This window comes from Callospermophilus lateralis, chromosome 11 (assembly GCF_048772815.1).
Source record: "Callospermophilus lateralis isolate mCalLat2 chromosome 11, mCalLat2.hap1, whole genome shotgun sequence".
In the NCBI taxonomy this organism is placed as follows: domain Eukaryota; kingdom Metazoa; phylum Chordata; class Mammalia; order Rodentia; family Sciuridae; genus Callospermophilus; species Callospermophilus lateralis.
Window position 1 is genome coordinate 61,309,468 of NC_135315.1, and position 21,181 is coordinate 61,330,648.

The 21,181-nt window shown below is 46.2% G+C and overlaps 1 protein-coding gene across 11 annotated transcripts in view; it reads left to right on the forward strand.

Moving 5' to 3' along the window:
- The window catches only part of Epn2 (epsin 2), an 89,282-nt gene extending 73,967 nt beyond the window's left edge, over positions 1-15,315 (forward strand). For all 11 annotated transcript variants that reach the window (XM_076869498.1, XM_076869500.1, XM_076869489.1 and 8 more), the window contains 4 exons: positions 7,236-7,409; positions 7,984-8,070; positions 10,468-10,683; positions 12,681-15,315. In XM_076869498.1, coding sequence (XP_076725613.1) covers positions 7,236-7,409; positions 7,984-8,070; positions 10,468-10,683; positions 12,681-12,979 — 776 coding nt within the window. In that variant the 3' untranslated portion in view covers positions 12,980-15,315. The remainder of the gene's footprint in view (positions 1-7,235; positions 7,410-7,983; positions 8,071-10,467; positions 10,684-12,680) is intronic.
- Positions 15,316-21,181: the final 5,866 nt, after the last annotated feature.

The window sequence follows — 21,181 nt, forward strand, 5'->3', positions numbered from 1 at the left end:
CTGTGAGCAGTGAAGAGGAGCAAGTCGTGCTGATGTTCCCATGGCTCACAGGTGGCATTCTTTGTCCTCTCCGTTGTATCACAGGCAGTTCTGAAGACACTTCACACAACTCTTCTGGCTTGCATCCCAACTGTCTCCCCAGTGAGCCCTTTCTACCACATTGCCTCTCTCCAGTCAGTAAGGAGAGCCATGGTAGAGCTAGTTGCCTTCTTTGGGAGTAGAGTGAGGGCCAGTCCCATCAGTGTGGTTCCAGCAAGGGCCAGATTCAGTTTCCTGAAAAGGTGTTCATCATGTGAGGCAGAAGTGGACTTTTTTTTTTTTTAATTATTTTTTATTGTTGGTTGTTCAAAACATTACATAGTTCTTGATATATCATATTTCACACTTTGATTCAAGTGGGATATGAACTCCCATTTTTACCCCGTATACAGATTGCAGAATCACATCAGTTGCACAACCATTGATTTACATACTGCCATACTAGTGTCTGTTGTATTCTGCTGCCTTTCCTATCCTCTACTATCCCCCCTCCCCCCTCCCCTCCCCTCTTCTCTCTCTACCCCCTCTACTGTAATTCATTTCTCCCCCTTATATTTTTCCCCCTTTCCCCTCACTTCCTCTTGTATGTAATTTTGTATACCCCTGAGGGTCTCCTTCCATTTCCATGCAATTTCCCTTCTCTCTCCCTTTCCCTCCCACCTCTCATCCCTGTTTAATGTTAATCTTCTTCTCATGCTCTTCGTCCCTACTCTGATCTTAGTTACTCTCCTTATATCAAAGAAGACATTTGGCATTTGTTTTTAAGGGATTGGCTAGCTTCACTTAGCATAATCTGCTCTAATGCCATTCATTTCCCTGCAAATTCTATGATTTTGTCATTTTTTAATGCAGAGTAATACTCCATTGTGTATAAATGCCACATTTTTTTTATCCATTCGTCTACTGAAGGGCATCTAGGTTGGTTCCACAGTCTTGCTATTGTGAATTGTGCTGCTATGAACATTGATGTAGCAGTGTCCCTGTAGTATGCTCTTTTTAGGTCAGCCCTGGGGGAGGTGGTTCTGCATGAGATGCCTGAAGACTTTTTTGTGAAGGTTCAGAAGGAACTTCTAAGGGGAAAACAGGTGTTTCTGGAGCCTCTGGAAAAGGTGATGGGCTCTAGGGCAGGAGCAAGTGAAGCAGGAGTTGGCAGGCAATGAAAAAATGAAAGTTGACCATGGAGTGTTGGGAGAGAAGCTTGCAGATGGAGGTACCCTCCCCTTGGCTGTCTCAAGCTCCTGGGTGTGGTCACGACAGCAAGCCTGGGGAGGAGTGAAGGCAGCATTCTCTTCCTCACTCTCCTTGCACTACTCCGTGGTTTGCCAGTTGATCCAGCCAAAAGTTAAAGAGGCAGTAGGACAGTGTCTTGGGATGGTTTCATAGGCCCAGAGAAAAGCCCCTTGGCATTTTAGAAACTTGAAAACTTGGTAAGATGATTAGTAGTGGGTTCATCTTCATGAAAGCCAGGGAGTCTCTTTGCCATGCAGGAGCAGTAATGCTAGGGCTGATAAGGGGCATGTGTAGAGATGGGAGTCCAGGGAGCTCTCTGAGCTCAGGGGAATATTTCCCAGCTCCTAACATGGGGTGTAATCTGTGCCTTCTTCTGTTGGCCCTCCCTGAGCCTCAGCTTAGCCAGGTTGTCACAGGCTGGAGTTGCCCTTTACTCTAAGAAGTTCACAGTTGTTCGGAGGCCCATAGGTAAATGAGTAGATTTGGTGCTCTGTGATAGTCTAAAAGAAGGAGGTGGAAGATTCCAGAGAAGTCAGGAACACAGGAAGAGAAGGTAGAAGGTGAAGGGCGAGGGAAGCCAGAAGAGCAGGCAGAGAGCTTCCTTCATTATCTTGGGGAGCAGTGGGACTGGGGCAGGCGGTGGAGGAAATGAGGATGTCTAACTTGCATCTGTTTGGAGTTCCATAAGAGATCATGTTTGAGAAGATAATAACTCAGGCTTTCAAGAATTATGGAAAGGGCTACTCAGATTCAGAAAGCCTATTGGATACCCACCTAGCCTTATCATTGGAAACTGTAAGGAAAGAGAGTACCTAAGTTACCCAGAGAGTTGGCCATCTAGTAGGAAGGAGCACAGTTAAATAACAGCCAGACCATGACAGACACGGAGGACAGTGGAAGTGTCTTCAGTGTGTTTGAATAAAAACACTGTTTACCTAGACATCCATTCCTAGCAAAATCATTGTTCTGAGGATGGTGGTGAAAAAGGTCATTTCAATTTGGAAACAGTTACAAAAAAAGTCAGCCTCCAGAATTTTGTATTCGATGAAGGTGAAATGATGGCACCTCCTGGTGACAGAACTCTTAAGAAAATTTAGAGTAAATTTCCTACCCTTAGCACAGAGACTCTGAGGAGAGTTCTTCAGGCTAATAGGAAAAAAAAAAAAAAACCAAAACCAAACAACCAGATTAGAAACTCAGATCTTCAGGATAGAATGAAGAGTGTTGGAAACGGGAAATAATGCAGGAGAATAGTAATAAAAAAAGTAATAAAAGTAATAAAAAAATGTGCTGGAAACAGCACACCTGTAATCCCAGCTTCTCAGGAGGCTGGGCAGGAAGATCACAAATTTGAGGCCAGCCTGGGAAACTTGGCAAAACCCTGTCTGAAAATAAAAAGGGAATATAGGTCAGTGGTTGGGCACCACTAGGTTCAATCCCCAGTTCCACTCCCTCACCCCCAAATTGTAGCTGGGCACAGTGACACATACCTATAATCTCAGCTACTAGGGAGACTGAAGCAGGAGGTTTACAGCCCCAACAATTTAGCAGGATCCTGTCTCAAAAGGGCTGGGGATGTAGTTCAGTGGTAAAGTATATCTGGGTTCAATCTGCAGTTCCAAAAATAAAGTCAGTATAGTAAAAACAAAAAAGAATTTTTTGAGTGGCACATCTTATAAATTGATGAATTTGTTGTTCCCCATAATTGGAGAATACATATTTTTTGTAGTTATATGCAAGATAACTTGCAAAAAAAAAAAAAGCTAGCTTCAACAAATTTTTGAAAATTGGGATCATTTTTTGATCACAAAGCACTTACATGTTAAAAATTTATAGCAAAAAGATAAGTAGAAAACACCATGTGCTTGAAATTTTAAAAACACTTTTAATTCTTTTTTTTTGAGAAAACTTTATTAACACTGTTCCCCAAATATTAAATTTATACTTCTACTCTACTGATTTTCCTTTCATTAGTCTATTTATTTATTTTTGATTGGTTCTTTCTACTTATACATAAAGGTGCAATTTTCTGTTATATTTATATATGCATATAGCATGATTTTTAAAAACGCATCTCACATTTCCTCCCCTTTCCCATCCCTCCTTTCTTCCTCTCAGTTTTCTATTTTACTGACCTTCCCTATGTCTTTGATATCTGATCTTCCCCTCCTGCTTTCCTTTATGTTGCTCTAGCTTCCACACATGAGAGAACATTTGAGCCTTGATTTTCTGAGGTTGGCTTATTTCACTTAGCATGATGCTCTCCATTTCCATCCACTTACCAGCAAATGCCATAATTTCATTCTTTCTTTGGCTGAGTAAAACTCCATTGTGTATATACAACCACATTTTTTGCAATACATTCATCTACTGTTAGGCATCTGGGTTGATTCCATAATTTGATTATTGTGATGTGCTGCTATGTACATTGAGGTGGCTGTATTGCTCTAGTATGCTGATTTTAGTTCTTTTGGGTAAATACCAAGGAGTGGAACAGCTGGGTTGGATGGTGGTTCTATTCCTGTTTTTTTGAGGAACCTCCATACTGCTTTCCAGAATGGTTGTACTAGTCTGCGGTCCCATCAGCAGTGTATGAGTGTACTTTTCTCTTGAGATCCACCAGAATTTATTACTGTCTGGTGTTCTTGATGATTGTCATTCTGATTGCAGTGAGATGAAATCTTAAACACTTCTACATTTTTGACTGAAAGAAGAAACTGTAATGAAAATCAGAAATATTTAGAACCAAATAATTTATATATTTTCATAACAATTTTGGGGACAGTTTAAGAAGTAACAAGAGAAAAAAATTACATCTTTAAGTGTTCACATTAATAATAAAGAAAGTTGCAAAATAAATGAGGATATAGTGATATTGCACCAAAATAAAGCAGAAGGAAGGGGGCTTCAAAGAGAAGAACAGAAATTAATGGAATAGATCATAAACACATAATAGTATCCAGAAATGAGTTGGCAATTGAAGAGTAATAAAATGGGTCAATCTCTGGTAGGATTAATTTTATAAAAATAGAAAAGGCACAAACAGGAATGAAACAACATAACTGCCACTGCCAAAAGTTAATACATAGCAGGAGTCTATCTGATCAACTCTGTGCTTACAAATCAAAAAACTTAGGTATGGATAAAATAGAAAAGAAAACGTGGCAGAATAGACTGAAGAATAATAGAAAACCTATAAGTAGAAAATAGTCCTATCATCAAGAAAGTAATTGAATCAGTACTTAAAACCCACATCCCCAGATTTAACCAGAGAGCTGTATCTAACATCATGAGAGAACAGGAAAATAAGGAATGTTCCTGCTCATTTTATGAGACTAGTATAACCTTAACAAAACCAGACAAAGACAGTAGTGTGAGAACAAACATTTTAGTCCACTTTCACTTATGAATATTGATGCACAAATTCTAAGGAAAGATTGTGAAACCAGAAAAATGTACAAAAAGATGAAGTATATCATGAAAAACTTGGTTTGTAAGAACTGAGTCAACACTGAGTGTGGTGGTACACACCTCTAATTGGGAGGCTGAGACAGGAGGATTGCAAATTCAAGGACAGCCTCAGCAACTTAGGGAGGCCTTAAGCAATTTAGCAAGACCCTGTCTCAAATAATAAGAAAAGGGTTGCAGTGTGGCTCAATGGTTAAGCGCCCCTGAGTGCAATCCCTGGTACCCAAAAAAGAATTGAGTCATCGGAAAACGTACTGATATGCCATATTAGCAGATTAAAAAAGAAAAATCATGTGATGATCTTAATAGAAGCAGAAACAATGTAATAACATTTTATTAGCTATTCGTTGAAAAATTCTTGGAAGATGGAACATTGGGGAGCTTCACAACTTGATTAAGCACTTCTAAAAGGAGAAAAAAATATAACAAACATTATACTTAATGCTAAAATGTTGAAATTGATCCTGTAAGATCAAGAGTAAGACCAAGGATATCAGGGATCTGCCCCTCTACTTTATGTTGTAACTGGTGGTTTCTACTCAGTGCAGTAAAACAAAGAGAAAATTTGTAAAGGACAAGAAAGAAGGTGCTAGACAGTCAAAATTTGCAGGTAATATAAAAAATTTGACAGATAATTAGGTTAAGTTATTAGAATTATTAGAGTTAGAAATTAAAATTGCTTATAAAATTGTTAGAGTTCAGCAAGATTGCTAGATTCAAGGACAAAATTTTAAAAGAGATTACTTCCCAGGGATGATACCAAGTTCCTAGAAATAAATCTTACAAAGATCATATAAACCCCTTATGGAGATAGAGGATAAAATTTTTTAAAAATTAAATTTCATGAAAAGATATTAAAGATTTAAGTAAACAAATCAATCCTGTGATCTTTTTTTTTTTTTTTAAACCCAATATTATTATAACACTTCTCCCCAAATTGATCTGTAATTCAGTGCAATTCTGGTCAAAGTCCCAAGCAGATTTTAATCCATTTGCTGGGATGAGTCAATAAAGCAAAGGAAGGTAGAGGAAAGACTTGAACAAGCACCTTATTAGAGGACTTGTGAATGACACATGAACATATGGATGGATGCACAACTTCATTAAGCAATAAAGAAGCACAAATCAAAACCACCTTAAGGGCTTGGGATGTAGCTCAGTTTGGGAGAGCACTTTCCTAGTATGCTCGAGGCCCTGGATTCAGTCCCCAGCACCAGCACCACAGAACAAACAGAAAACCCTACTATAAAATATTTCTCATCTACCAGATTAACACAAATGAAAAAGTAAGATGATGCTAAGCACCAGAGAGGCTATGAGGCAACTGCCAGGGCAATGAGACTTGCATTCCCTGCGGAGGGGTGTAGATTTGAACAACCATTGTGGAGGTGCCTTTCAGCATTACCAAGTGAAGGAGAAGGGACCTGTGGCCCCACAGTCATCGTGTATGCACCTGTTCTAGAGGATGTGAATGAGAACCAAAACAAAATGACCCAGTGGCTTTATTAACAGAATTATTAATTGTGGCTTTTTTTTTTTTTTAAAGAAAGGGATACTACACAGCACTCAGATGACAAATCCCAGCTACACCTCAACACAGATAAATGTCCTAAATGTGGAATGTACAAAAGCCAGCCATGAAAAAGCATAATCAATTTCTATTTATATAAAGTTTAGAAAGTAGGCACAACTAAGCAGTATAGCATTTAAAAGTATCCCTAATTATAAACTAGAAGGGAAAGAGAGTGGCTAATACACAGTTCACAGTGAGTGAGGTGTGGGTGTAATGCTGTGGTGACAGCAGTGTCTGAACGTTTGTTGTGGTGTTCCAGTATAAGGGGACGCTGGGTCTAGTTCACGTGTGTGCTTGCATGGTGGCTGCACGACAGGACTGATGCTGAGCATTAGATGCACGCCAGGCACTTGTGACCCATTAAATCAGTTTTGTCACTCATAATCTGAAAATGTCTAATGGCTTAAGCTGGTGGTATCTCGCTGTTTTGTTGTTCCTCTTAATTCAGTATTCATACCTTTTAGGAAGCAGAAACCACTCAAAGCACTGGGAGAGGATACCTTCAGGTGCCTTTGGAGAGCCAGGACAGAGTGGGTGGCTCTGGGGCTCTTTGACTGAAGGGGAGCCTGGGTTCTGGGGAGACAGGCTCCTGTGGTTCCCCATAGTCTGTTGAGATTGGCGTTGTCTCCGAGAGCCCCTTGCTTGCCCCCGTGTGGCAAGAGAATGTGCAGAGAATCTCTCAGCTATTTCCTCTCCAATCCTTACCAGAGGGTCTGTCCTAGATTTCCCCACCCAGCACTTTCTCTCCCCAGGTGTTGGGCCCTGGCCGCCAGCCTGGCTAGTCTGAGAGAGCACCCTTTTGGTGGCTACCTCACCTGGCACAGGGCACTGACCCAGTTGTGGCCCACAGTATCCTTTTCTACTTACCCCAGCTGCTCAGAACTTTCTGAAGGTATCTCTGAGTTCTGACCCCACCTTTCCACAGGTGCCAAGCCAGCTGCCTCTGTGGACCCGTGGGGAGTGCCCACCACAGCCAGCACACAAACAGTCCCCAAGACCTCAGATCCCTGGGCAGCTCCACAACAGCCTGCCCCCAATGCTGGGAAAACAACGGATGCCTGGGGTGTAGCCTCAGCTACCAAGCCCATACCTGCTTCGGGTGAGCGCCTCCCTGCTCGAGCTCTGAAAGCCTCCACCCAGCATCTCCATCTGGCTCCTTGGCAGCTGCCCATTGGTTTGCTGCATTTGCTTCTCTGCTTGCCCTACACTGACCTCGGGTCCCGATCCCCAGATCCAAACACCCCAGTACGAATGAGAGTTCACAGGCCCCTCTGTGTGCTCCACAGCTTACTCCAGGTGTGCCACCCACGAGGGTGTTGAGAGGTCTGTACTGGTCCCAGCCATGGGTACTCTTGACCCTGGGCACTCCTTCAGGTCACTTCTACAGATCTGCATCCAGCCACAGCTTAAATGTACCTTTGTTCTTATGTTTGGGGTAAGGACCATCGAGGCAGGGGCAAGTGGACAGGCTCCCTTCTCCCTGATGTCACCTTCCCAGCCAGGTGACTGGACCCTATCTGCTGTCTTTAGCTCTTAGTTCTAGTTCTGCCTGTGAGGTAGGGTAAAGAGGGAGATGCCCCCCTGGCCTTCCCATCCTCGGGGTGTAAACTGGGTGACTGCAGTGCTGCAGGGTCTTGTGAGGTCCCCACAGTCACTGGCTTCTGTCCCCCCAGGATCCTTTGAGCTGTTCAGTAATTTCAATGGTACAATTAAAGACGACTTTTCTGAATTTGACAACCTCCGAACTTCAAAAAAATCAGGTAGGTAAAGATGGTTTCTGTACTGTTCTGTGCATTTGAGTAGCTTTATTATTGCAGAAATAATAGCTCTTGAAACCCAGCAACTTTATGCCTTTTCTCAGTACTTTGATCTTAAGAGCCTGAAGCTTGTAGTTTCATGAACTCACACATTGACGCTGGAAAGTCATGAGAGGTTGAGGTTTTTCTCAACTTTTCCTTAAGGTGAGTCCTGTGTTCTGTGGCTGGTTGCCTTTCTCCCAGGGCTGTGATCCATGTCAGCCAGAGCCCCAGGCTGCATGCAGGTGTTCACTCTGGCCTCCCTGCCAGGGTGGGCTCATCCCAGGTCTGATACATCTTGTTACCTTCCTTCCACCAACCTCCTGCTTCCCAGAGGTGTTTCCTTGGGTATAAATGGGGATGGTCTGTATCTACTTCCCTCAGATGGCAGTTTCTGCCTAGGAGACCCTGATCCATTCCAGACCTAGCTGGGCTGGGAGGGCACGGGGGTTGAGGTTGGCCTGGAAGCTGCAGTAGGGAAGTCCTGGGGTGTACTCTCATGTACCCTGTGTAGACTGAGGACAGAGCTAGGCAGCCTCTGTCCATCTTGGTCCTTATCTCCAAGCTCCATACAGCAACTTCTGTCCTTGACTTTCCCCTTGTCCTTCCCACTTGCCCATCCTACTCCTTCCTACCCTTCTGAGCCTCTCCCTTCTGTTTAAGCCACCCCCCCCCCCCCGCCCCGCAGCTGCAATCCCTGACCTGATAAAAGGAACAGCAGCCCGATCCTATTCCCACCTTATCCCCTGCCCCTGGGCTCAGGGGCTCCCAGCCAAGGTCCAGAGGCAGCTTTAAAACCCTGCTGCTTGCCAGGCTTGGGGTGGGACATGCCTATAATCCCAGCAGCTTGAGAGGCTGAGGCAGGAGGATCATGAGTTCAAAGCCAACCCCAGCAAAAGTGAGGTGCAAAGCAACTCAGTGAGACCCTATCTCTAAATAAAATACAAAATAGGGCTGGGGATGGGGCTCAGTGGTTGAGGGCCCCTAGATTCAATCCCCAGTACCCAAAAAACAAAACAAAAACAACCCTGCTGTTTTCACCTTTTTTCTTTTGCTACATTAAAACAACAAGATTGTGCCGGGTGTGGTGGCACATGCCTGCAATCCCAGTGGCTTGGGAGGCTGAGGCAGGAGGATTGTGAGTTCAAAGCCAGCCTCAGCAACTTAGGCTCTAAGCAATTCAGCAAGACCCTGTCTCTAAATAAATATTTTAAAAAGAGGGCTGGAGATGTGACTCAGTTGTTAGGTGCCCCTGGGTTCAATCCGTGCAGGTCATAGTGCAACCTAATCTGTCCTTGCCCACCCTCTCCCTCTGAGCTTCTGAGAAGGCAGCTTGGCCATTGTTAAGTGTTGACTATAAATATTTGTTCCCAATTAGAGAAGTATTCCTATTGTAGAAAATTTGGAAAAGTTTATGATAGAAAATGAAAATTACCTATAAAATCATCTTTTTCTCAGCCACTATATTTCCCTCCAGTATCTTTCTGAACTCTTGGTCTTTTTTGTTCAGATCTGCTATCAGAGTTGAGTTCTGCCCCTGCTTTCCTGAGTTTTATGGAATAACCAATTGGAAACATTTTTTCATGACTTTAAAATGTATTAGAAATAGAAATAAAACATATACATATATGTATATATTTATATATGTTTTTCCCTCTATGGCTCAGCAATGTTTTTAGTTGGTCAATTTGGGGGAGAAAATTTTAAGTTGAGTTCAAATTGTGCTAATGCAAATAATTCTGTGGTGAACACCTGTCTACTTAAGTCCTGGTTCACATTTTGCATTTTTTCCTTCGGCTGGATCCCTGTAAGTGGGATGCCTGAGCATGACCATTTTGGAGAACCCAAGCCCTTGGCCAGCAAGCAGTCATGTCCTCTGGCCTGTCTCAGCACACCCTCTTCCGGCTGAATTTCAAAACATAGTTTGCTTTCTTCTTACTATCAAGAACATAATGTTTCACTGTATAAAATTTAGAAAATGAAAATGTAACATGATATATAAAAAAATTTAATTATCTGGGCCTTATCACTAACCCCAAATAACATCTTAATATTTTTTGAGGATTGTGCTGTATGTACTTTTTTGTATCTTGCTTTTTCCACTTAACCATTTTGATAGTTTTCTTTGTTCCTCGTTATGTATCTTTCTGTCCCTATTGGGTTATATGGATATGTGGTTTCTTTAACGGCCTGGGGCTGGCTGTCTCCATTTGGGGATGCTGGAAAGGGACTGCAGGGAACACAGCTGCCTGTATCCTGGGAGCCAAGGCATTGGGCATTGATGCTTATGGGGGTGAGAGCATTAGGTGCATGGTCTTAGACCCTTACACTTATTTTGCCACTTGTGTCCCTGTCTTGCAGCTGAGTCTGTGGCCTCTCTGCCATCCCAGAACAATGGAACTGCAAGCCCTGACCCCTTTGAGTCTCAGCCCCTGACTGTTGCCTCAAGCAAGCCCAGCAGTGCCCGGAAAACACCCGAGTCTTTCCTGGGCCCCAACGCGGCCTTGGTGAACCTGGACTCACTGGTGACCAGGCCTGCCCCAGCGGCCCAGTCCCTCAACCCCTTCCTGGCCCCAGGTAGGCACATGTCTGGGCCATATCTAGCTGTTCTGCCTGAGAGTGGGTGTACTGCAGGCCTCTAAACCTGACTCTCCCACCTCGGGGACTCTTCCTGCTGTGCCCCACCTAGGGCTGCATGGCCTGTGGCCAGGAGGAAGTGGAACTCCAGAATCTGTGCTGTCTCCTCTCTCCAGGGCCATGTGGGGTGGGGCATGGAAGCTGCTGTTTAAAGCAGGGAGAGTATGGGGGAAATGGCTCCTCCTCTTAGATAAGAGCACTGAGCAGAAGCTCTTCCTACTCAGTGTCCCTGGCAGAGGACCCTCAGGCAAGGGCCATTATGAGGTCAGAGAGAAGTAGGCAGGGTGCTAGGGCAAAGAACAACCAAAGTTTGCTGCACAGTATCCCTCCTTGAGAGGGAACTTAACTTGGCCCTCTAGTATAAGCCAGCCTTGGGATCCAGAGACTCTCACCACAGACCCTGGTGCAGGATTCTGCTATCGTCCTCTTAGGGGCTCTGCATTAGCTGCAGAACAGGCTCCGAGCTGCTTCATCCAGCATCCAGGGTCTGGATGGCCTCCCTAGCCTAGCCCCACCCTCTTTTCTCTTGTGGACCACATGCCCTTGGTTCCACTGAACTCTGTACTAGGACCCCTCATTACCTCCATGCTGTGATTCACAACTCCCTCAGCCTAGATCCTCGTTTCCTCCAGCACCTAGTTCAAATGCCTTGCTCTTCTAGGAATTTCTTCCCTGCTGCACAGATTGACCTGTACTTGGAGTTCCTGGGACCTACCCAGCTTGAGGTCCTCATGAATGAGGATGTGGCCATAGGGGAGGGTGGCCCCTTAGGTGAAGCTAGATTAGGACTTGAGCTCCTCAGCCAGCCTGGAGTGTCTCTCTGTCCAGAAAATCTCCTGTCCCCTTCTGCCAGGGAGCCCCTAGAGGCCTAGAGGAGCTGACCATGTCCATCAGTTCTCTGAGAGCACCTTGTTGGGGCCTTGAGGCAGCTTGGCCATCTGAAACCCCTCCAGGGTCTGGGAGCTTTCGACAAGATAGACAGGTTTGGGCAGCCCTGTTGGAATCCAGGGTCGTTTTCCAGGCCCATTATCCAGGCCATGCAGGTAGTCCTGGCTGTCATTTTTGTAGTTACATGGACCAGAGACATGGTCCTGGGCTCTACACTTAGTGAGGGTCTACTGCTCTGCAGTCTTTTGTTTTCTCTACCGTGAATCAGGGTTGACTTACAAAGCCCCCATTGCAGGCTCGAGGAGGAGGAGCTTATCTCCCCCAGTATGGGTCACAGAGTAGCAGCCTTGTGTCCATGGTGGTGACTCAGGCTGTCCTTTGACAGGCATGCCTTCTGGACACAGCCAGGCTGGACACTCAGAGCTGGTAGTGCTATGTCTCTCAGCAAAGAATCACTAGCAGCAGAAGAGACTTTCTGGTGTGAGGGAGGTTTGGGGACTGGGTGGTACAGGGCTCTTCAGCTTCTTGATGTCAGGACTTCCCTGAGCCTTCAGAGTGCCAGTGGACAGGGCCCACGGTGCCGTGTATTCACTGAAGGTCATGTGCTGCAGTTCCTGTACTGCTCCCCGCATCTCCCCACCACTCACCCTCCTCTCTCCCAGACATCTGTGGTCACAGCTGGGGAGACAGAATGAGGGAGCAGGCAGCTGTTTACTGCTGATGGTGTCCTGGGTGCCAGCCCTACAGAGGAGCTAGAGTCTCTGAGCCTGGTGTGTCCTAGAAGTGCCTTGTTTAGCTCTGTGACCCCAGATAAGTCACAGCTTCTCACAGCTGTCGTCTTCTCACCCTGTGTGATTCCTGTGGTCAGCGGATGTTTGTTAGTGCCTCCTTTGGACTCAGCCAGTACTGTAATGGACCCTGAGGGCATAGCAAGGAACAGAATACAAACCCTGACCTGGAGCTCAGAATCTAGACAAGAGCTAACTGTGGAGGGTGGCTGTGCTGGATAGTATTCTCCGAAAAGCTCAGTCTTCTTGCTCTCTCTTCAGGTGCAGCTGCTGCCTCGGCCCCAGTCAACCCCTTCCAGGTGAACCAGCCCCAGCCGCTCACATTGAACCAGCTGCGGGGAAGCCCAGTCCTGGGGAGCAGCGCATCCTTTGGGCCTGGCTCAGGAATAGAGCCTGTGGCTGTGGCCCCTATGACCTCAGCAGCCCCACATCCAGCTCTGGGGGCTGGTGGCTCCTCTTTGACATCACTGGGCCCTGCAGCGATGAACATGGTGGGCAGTGTGGGCATTCCCCCATCAGCAGCTCAGGCCACCGGCACAACCAACCCTTTCCTTCTCTAGTGCCCCAGGCTCCGACCTCCCTGAGTGAATGCCTGGAGTACCAATGCCAGAGGACTCGTAGCAGGGACTCTCGTTTGTGGGGTGGCGGCTGAGAGTGTGGAGTGTTAGGGCTTTTCAGTTCCAGCTTCCTGGTGAAGGGTTGTCCTATGGCCCCGACCCTTAGACTGAGCAGCACATAGCTGTCCACGCTGTGTGGGGTAGGCCTGCCCTTGCCGCCGCCTCCCAAGTGCTCAGCTCCCAAGCTCCTCTGAGGCCTTGGACAAGGAAGCAAAGTCATCAGTGTTGCTCTGGCCCCAGCCTCAGCCCAAGGGTCTCTGGCTTACTGCCTAGCCCCAAACTTGGGACAGTTGCCTCGTCTTTACTCCCACCCTGTAGCCCTAGGGGCACTGCAGGCTGTCCCCAAGGTGGATGGGATGAAGCACCCTTCCCATTCAACACTGACCTGTGGGAGAGTGGTTGTGCATATTTTTCTTTTTCTTTGACTCGTGTGTGAGTTCAAAGTAAACACCACCGTGGACAACTCTTGAATTAAATCCACTAGAGCAAGCTTTAAAACTAACCTGAGCATAACCCTGCCACGTGGCTCTATGCTTGTACACGTTTGCACATATTTTGTTCAGTACAGTTTCATATTTGAGTTTGCAGAATTATCTAATAGTCTTTTTTTGGCTAATATTTTTATAACGTGGTTCTTATTTAACTGTCTAGTTTTGATAGAATTTACCAGGTCAGGCTGACTTAAGATCTTGGCACGTGTCATTTTAGTGGTTTAAATCCTCTTATTTATGGTTTTAACTGTAAGAAAATTTAAAAAGGAAGAGATGTTTGGATGACAAAAATATGCCTTATGGAAAAACTAAAGCAAATTCTTTATAGGGGAAAGTATGAAAATTTGATTACACAAAAAGATGATGTTTATTTAAAAAAAACAAAAAAACAAAAAAACCTCCAACAGCAACAAAAACTCACAGCCTCCAGTTGCCTTTTCCTTTCTCTATTTTGGTGATTTACAAAAACCAGTTGACTCTCAGCCTTTTTTGGCTAGTTCATGAGAGAAGCTTTTATTTCTTAACAATATGCCATCTTGAAAATTGAAAAAAACTAACTTATGAATGTGACTCACCAGTTTTTACCAACTAATTCCTTTTTTAATTAATGTCATGCAGGGATTTAGGGACTTCTGTTTACAGTGGGAATCTGAAGTGGTGGAATTTCCCTTAGCCTTTTGTCCATGCTCTCCTCTGACTCGGTCCATGCTCAGGTTAACGACAGGATTGGGTCCCAGAGGTCCCTGGGGGATGGTCCCCAGGCTGAGATAGAGGCAGGGAACCAGGGCTGGCCCTGATCCATCTACCTGCCAACTCCAGGCACAGGTTGCAGTTTGAGAAGTAATTATCTCTTATTTTCGAGATGAAAAAAAAATCATTCTCATATAGGATCGAGTTTTAACATGCACTAATATCTCCCACTCCCAACCTTCTGCTGTCCTTACCCCATCCACCACTGTAAAGAAAAGTATTAAGTCCCAGATTATAAATTAGAAAAGACTTGCTTTTCCCCAGGGAAGGGACAGTCCCCTGAATCCTGTGTCCTGGCAACTTGCCTGGCAGATATTTCTGAAATCGAGTCCCAGCTTGGACTTCTCACCCCCAGCTCTAAAGGCAGCCGACCACCTGCCAGCCCCTCTCTGTTCCAGGAAGAGATCCCACCTCAGCACCAGCATGGGAGGGATCCACGATGGTCTCTGGGCTGCCAGGAGGCCACTCGAGCTCTGAGTGAGGACTGCCTGCTTGGGCCACTCCTCCCAGAACTGGAGGCCTGAGGCCAGCCTTGGTGCATTTGCCGCCCAGGAAGGCAGGTGGCTGGGTTTCTCCTGCTTGGGGAGGGTGGGGGGCACCATGGGATGCCGAGGCAGGGCGCCTGCCCAGGATGGTGCTCTCCCTCAAAAGGTGCAGGGCCTGGGCCAGCGTATAGGGTGGTGTACCAGACTGCTTGGGGTCAGTGATTCTTTTGTAATAGACAAGAGTCCTTCCTTATGTGACTGAGGCCCCAACCTAACAAGCCTCTGGGCCACCCAAGAGCAGCCCTCCCTCCGGCCCGCTCCTGTTACAGGTCATCCTGAGTGCACGTTGTCCCTGTTGCCCACTGCACTGATCATGAAGCCACCAGTTGCTGCCACGTGTGTTGCACACATGCTACTGTGCCCCCTCCTGATGAGCACCATGGTGGAGGAAGTCACCCAGCCATTTCCCTGTGGGCCGGTGGCTGGTTTTGAACTTGTGTTGACTGTTGATACTTATTTACTGTATAAATATAATTTATCATTTGTATCATGATGCGGTTTCTGGCTGTGTCCTTCTGCCTTCCATATTGTCCATCCTGTGCCACAGAGGGTTGGGCAGGCTAGGGAGCCCATTCCTGCCCATAAACAGCTTGGCCTACCATCAATGAGGTTATCACCCAGTCCAAGTGTTCTTCGGGGGGAGGCCTGCCATCTTGGGGTGCTGTTAAGTGTGGTCTCAAGTCCTCTGCCCCTTCCTTTGTCTGCCCCTTTGCAGTGGTGTTCCAGTGGAGGCTTGTTTTGAAGGAGACGGCAGCAAGTGTGCCTTTTCCAAGGCCTGGCTTCCGTCTACCTTAGAGGCCTCCCAGAAGAAGCTGCTACCTCATCATTTGGGGTAGACTTGTTTTGAGCCCAGGGGAGTGGGGAACTGGTTTGGTTAATGTGTCATCAAGTACTTTACTCTTTTTCCCACACATAGACCAGAAGGTCCCCTCCATCTCTGCATCCAGCTCAGAAGTCAAGGATCTCTGGGGGGTGGAGCACATTCTCCAGCAAGGCAGGATTGTCACTGTGCCCTCCCCGCTGTCAGCAGCAAATGGTGCAGCAGGGGTATGTGACCATAGTACACTCAGTTGGACACTGGCAGCCGCTGGTCCTTGGCAGTGACCTGTGAGGTCACCTGTCTAGAAGACAGAAAAGGACCTGATAAAGCTGTATCTCTTTTGGCAGGGAGGTAGTAGGGGAAGAGTCTCCTGACCAGTTTCCTCCGTGACTCCAGGCTCTATCCTCTGGGAATAGCCCATCCTTTTTGTACTCCGCTTGCTATAGCCAAGGTGGGCATCAGTGTGTGCTGCTGGGGGGCTTGGCTCCCTGCCTGCAGGTAGATATTCCTGGTCAAGACCCGTTATGTCAAAGGTAGTGTACCAGGCTCGTGGGTCTTGCTTGGCAGTGTTCTGAGCTCTCTGCTTCCCATCAGTTCCACATACAGATAATTGCATTATTTTGGTTAGAGAATTACTTTTGATCCTCCAGTGGTTGTGTCTCCCAGTATGGTCTTCGCCTACACAGACTTGGAGTGGCCAGTGGGACATGAGAGCAGGCAAGAGGTAAGCAGGGCCTGCGTGTGGCTGGTCCTCATGGTATGACCTACTGGCAGCCTGGCTAGTGGGCTATGAGAAGTTCAAATGCGTGGAGAGGCCAAGTGGTGGAGAACTGAGGTGCTCTGGGCAGTGACCCCAGATAAGCTGTCAGATAATAGCACCTAGGAGTGAGCACAGTACCACTATGAACAACAATAATAAGTTGTCTTAAATTGTAGAGTTTGGGGGTAATTTGTTAACACAGCAATAGATTACAGGAGCACACGAAGTTCTTTCTCAGGAGCTGCCAAATCCCCTTGCTGCCCTTCCCCCACTCTTCCCTCAACTTAATGGTAGTCCTCACGGGTCTATGGGATCACCATGGGAAGGCCACCCCCTCATCCAACTAAATGAAAGACTAGTTATTTTGTTCAAATGAGTAGTAATTTTTATTAGGAATTTATTATTCAGAGCAATTTTCAATCTTACCTCCTCATTGGTTCTAGATATAGTCTCCTTTTTCAACATTTTGACCCAAAACTTGAGATTGTTTTTGTTCCCTTTCACTTCTGCTTGCTAAGTGGTCAGTTCTTTCCTGAGTACAAACATCATTGACAGCAGCTAGCTCCCACTGTATATTCTACTATCTGTCTCTATCCCCTAGAGTTGTTGATTTGGCACAAACCGACTTTCATCTTGGGTGACATCATCTGCTTGTGTGGTATGAGTTTCCTGCTGTCCATCCAGTTATCTGTGCTCAGTTCCTGACTGCCCAATTGGTGCCCCTTAAAGTAGTTTTTGTTTTTGGTTACAGCAGAAATCTACCCCTAATAGCAATTATCATGCCTAGGCTATGTAGGAACAAACACATCTCAAACTCCTTGATGCTAAACAGAATAAAAGTGTTTTTCTCACAAAATGCCCAACAGCTGGGAACTGTGAGACTCGTGTTTTTGTTTGTTTGCACCGGGGATTGAACCCACAGGCACTTAACTACTGAGCCACATCCCCAGCCCTTTTTTTGTATTTTTTTGAGACAGTGTCTCATTGAATTGCTTAGGGCCTCACTAAATTGCTGAGGTTTGCTTTGAACTAGCGATCCTCCTGCCTTCAGCCTCCAGAGCCACAGGTTACTACACCCAGCTCTCCTTCATGATGCTGCCATCTTCAACACATAGTTCAAAGTGCTCACTCTGTTGACAGGAACAAGAAGGATTACCCAGGCAGTTAAGTAGGTCAGACCTCTAAGAAGTGAGCATTTTTTTGGTCAGAACCACTTGTCTGGATCTATAAGGGGCCTGGGCAATGTCTTCCAAAGTGTGCCCAGGAGAAAACGGAAATGGTCTGGGGAGCACATCATTGTGACAGGAGTGAGCCAAGGAGCCATATGCCTCGACTGCTCTTTGTGTAGATGGTTACTCATCCATCTTGCTTCCCATGTCCCAGGCACATATTCAAGCTGTGACAAGCAGGGGCACAAGGGACTCTCCTAGCTGATGGTGATGTTCTTTGCCTCAGCACGGGGGTATGCATTTGTAAAAACTCAGATGTAGCACACTTAGGATTTATGTATTTTGTTGGATATAAATCTTCAAAAGAAGGAACAAAATGGGCTGGGGCTGTAGCTCAGTGGTAGAGCATTTGCCTAGCACATGTGAGGCACTGGGTTGGATCCTCAGCACCACATAGAAAAATAAAATAAAGGTATTGTGTCAACTAGAAATCTTTTTTAAGAAAGAAAGAACAAGGGCTAGGGCTGTAGCTCAGTGGTAAATTGCCTGCCTCCTATGTGTGAGGTACTGGGTTCAATCCTCAGCAACATATAAAAATAAATTAAGGTACTGTGTGTTCATCAATAACCAAACAAACATTTAAAAAAGAAAGAACAAAAAGAACAATATTGAACTCTAGTTAATGATAAGTATGGTAAAATAGAAAGCAGCTGGTATACTGAAGTCTGCAGTTTATTTTGAAGTACACTAAAACCAAGATGGACTGAAGAAAAGACGAACAGTTGGACAGACAAGAAAATTCAAGTATAGTCATTGTCCCTCAGTATCTGTGGAGGATGTGTTCTAGCCACTCCCTAACCCACAAATGCTCTTACATAAGTGGTTTAGTAATCACGCATTATCCCATATTCTTTTAATCATCTCTAGATTATTTATTATATTTATATATGTAGATGATATACAAATAGTTGTTATGGGGCTGGGGTTGTGGCTCAATGTTAGAGTGCTTACCTTGCATGTGTGAGGCACTGAGTTCGATCCTCAGCACCACATAGAAAGTAAATAAAGGTATTGTGTCCATTTACAACTAAAAAATATTTTTAAAATAGTTGTTATACTGTATTATTTAGGAAATGATGAAAGAAAAAAGTCTGTTCAGGACAGACATGATTTGTTTTTCTGATTTTTTTTTGATCTGTGGTAAGTGCAACCTACAGATAGAGAGTAGGAAAATGGTCCTGGTAGAATCTAGGTGGTGGGTATGAGGTATTCACTATAAAGTTATAACTTTTCTTTTTTAAACAATTTGATAATCTTGGGGGGAAGAAATGGACAATTAAACTAAGGGTGGCCCACCATGTCAAAGCTGCTGACAGATGGGGCAAACTAGTCTTTAGGATTGAACATGGACTTGAGAGGGTAGAGGTCTCAGGCAATGACAGGAAAAGTTGGCTGGCCTAGGTGGGGGTGAGGCTGTAGTCAGAGGAGACGGCATCTTTAGAAGCTGCAATAAAATAAGGCCAAGAAGTTGGTGGGCAGCTGGCAGTGTCCCAGGGACTTGTGAGCTGAGGCAGGAAGAATGCATGTTGGAGGCCAGCTTTAGCAGCTTAGCAAGATACTCAACAACTTATCAAGACCCTGTCTCAAAATACAAAATAAAAGGACCAGGAATGTAGCTTAGTGATAAAGTGCCCTGGGTTCAATCCCCACTATGAAAAAAAGAAAAAAGAAGTGAGGTAGAGGGGCCTGGGGTTTTGTTTCTTGTGGTTTCTCTGAGTCGTTCTTGAGTGGAGGCTGAGGGGACTCATTGTGTCGAGGATGGAGGAGGAGAGCCCCCTTGTGGATATGACACCTGTGAAAAACCAGAGGGCACAGGCTTTTGTGTGTCCCCAAGGGGCAGCCTTTGGAAGGACTACGAAGATAGTGTCTCTGGGAGTGTGGGATGCTGTGGCAGGACCAGGAGGAAACTATTTGGTGGAAGGGACGGAGAGGGTCCTGGAAGTTTGGAGACAGAAGGTATGAAAGAGTTTTCTCAGAGACTGCAAGGGGGAGTGGTCTGAGGAAATACAGTGGGTCTCTGGGCACAGTGAGTGCTGTGGAGGGCTGAGTTGTGGGCAGAGGTGGGCAGTCAATAGGCTCCATGATTGGGTGGATGGATGGGGAGCCCCCACTGGGGCTGAGGTTTTGTTGGGTGAGTGTACAGAAAGGAAGAAGGGGCACAGGTGTTGAGGGGACATACGGTGAGTGTATGTAAGTGATGACCACGAGTTCTGTAGTGGATAGGACAGACAAAAGGAAAGAGGGGCTGACAGCTGGCAAAAGGCAGCTGGCTGGCAAGTGGCTTGGAGGTCCTGAATGGGATGAAGGGCTGTTGGCTTGAGAGCCCCAGGGAAGGACCACGATAGAAACAGTTGTCTAAGAAAGGGAAGCTCAGATCCAGGTTTTGCAGGTGATGCACTTGTTGGTACCAAGCAGCTCTGACCACAAGAATGGGGACTGAGGCGTAGAGGAAAAGATCACTGTAAGTGAGGAGGTTGAGGAAGTGGCCAAAAGTGTTTGAGGGATCATCCTCAAAGACCATGATGTCACTAAGAATAGCTGCAGAGTAAGTGATCCATGCAGGCACATCTTGGTGGACACTGATGGTGATGTGGTCTGATGGCTTGGCCTTCAGGAAGGAGAAGATGGTCTGGAATGCTGAAGGGCAAAGACACATTCTATCTCTGGGCCAGTGGTGAAGAGAGAAAGATACTGTTCAGGAGGGCTATGGGGGCAGGGCAGGTTTTGGAAGGCAGGACGCTTTCCATTCAGAGATGATGTTTGTTGCCAGGAATATTTGTTGACAGATACGGAGTTCCAGAATGCATAGTGAGTTGGGGGAAGGAGACAGGTGTGTCCTGAGAGAGGGAGGGTCGGGGAAGAGGGTCTTTGGGCAAGTGCCAATGATGGTCCGGGGCCACATGCAGCTGTGAGTCTCACGGTCTGCAGGTGGGGAGATGGGAGCTGTCCTACACCCTGCTGAGGGTAGTGTCCAGGCCAGAGCAGTGTGCATGCTAAGGAGAGCTCAGGGACTGGGCAGGGACAGGTTCTACTGCTCATCTCTGGAGGCTCACCTGAGGCAGCAGGAGATGCTGCCTCATGATATGCCAGGACATGTGCGTGGGGGTGAGGAGGCTCAGTCTTTGGCATTCCTGCTATGGTCACAGAGACCTGTTGCAGGTGGCCCAGGACCCCATGGATGCCAGGGGTGTTGGGCTGTGGGATTTGCCAGAAAGTTGCATTTCAGTGAGCAGCCTCCCACCTTTGGAAGGTTTCCAGACTCTGTCCTCAGGCTGTGTGGGGGAGGCAGGAAGAGGGCAGGCTGGGGGTCACTGTCCTCAGGGTATCTTGCCATCAAACTCCTGCCAACAGGACTTTCTCCTTGCCCAAGGAGGCAGGTAGTCATGGGGTGCAATTGGCACAGCGTCAGGCATTGAGCAAGTGACTCTACTTCATACCTGAGGTGGGTGATGTGTCCATTTTAGAGATGAGAACTGAGGTGTCAAAAAGGCCACACCCTGGCTGTGAGCAGCAGAGCCAGTGTCACATCAAAGCTCTGGTCCTGACTGGC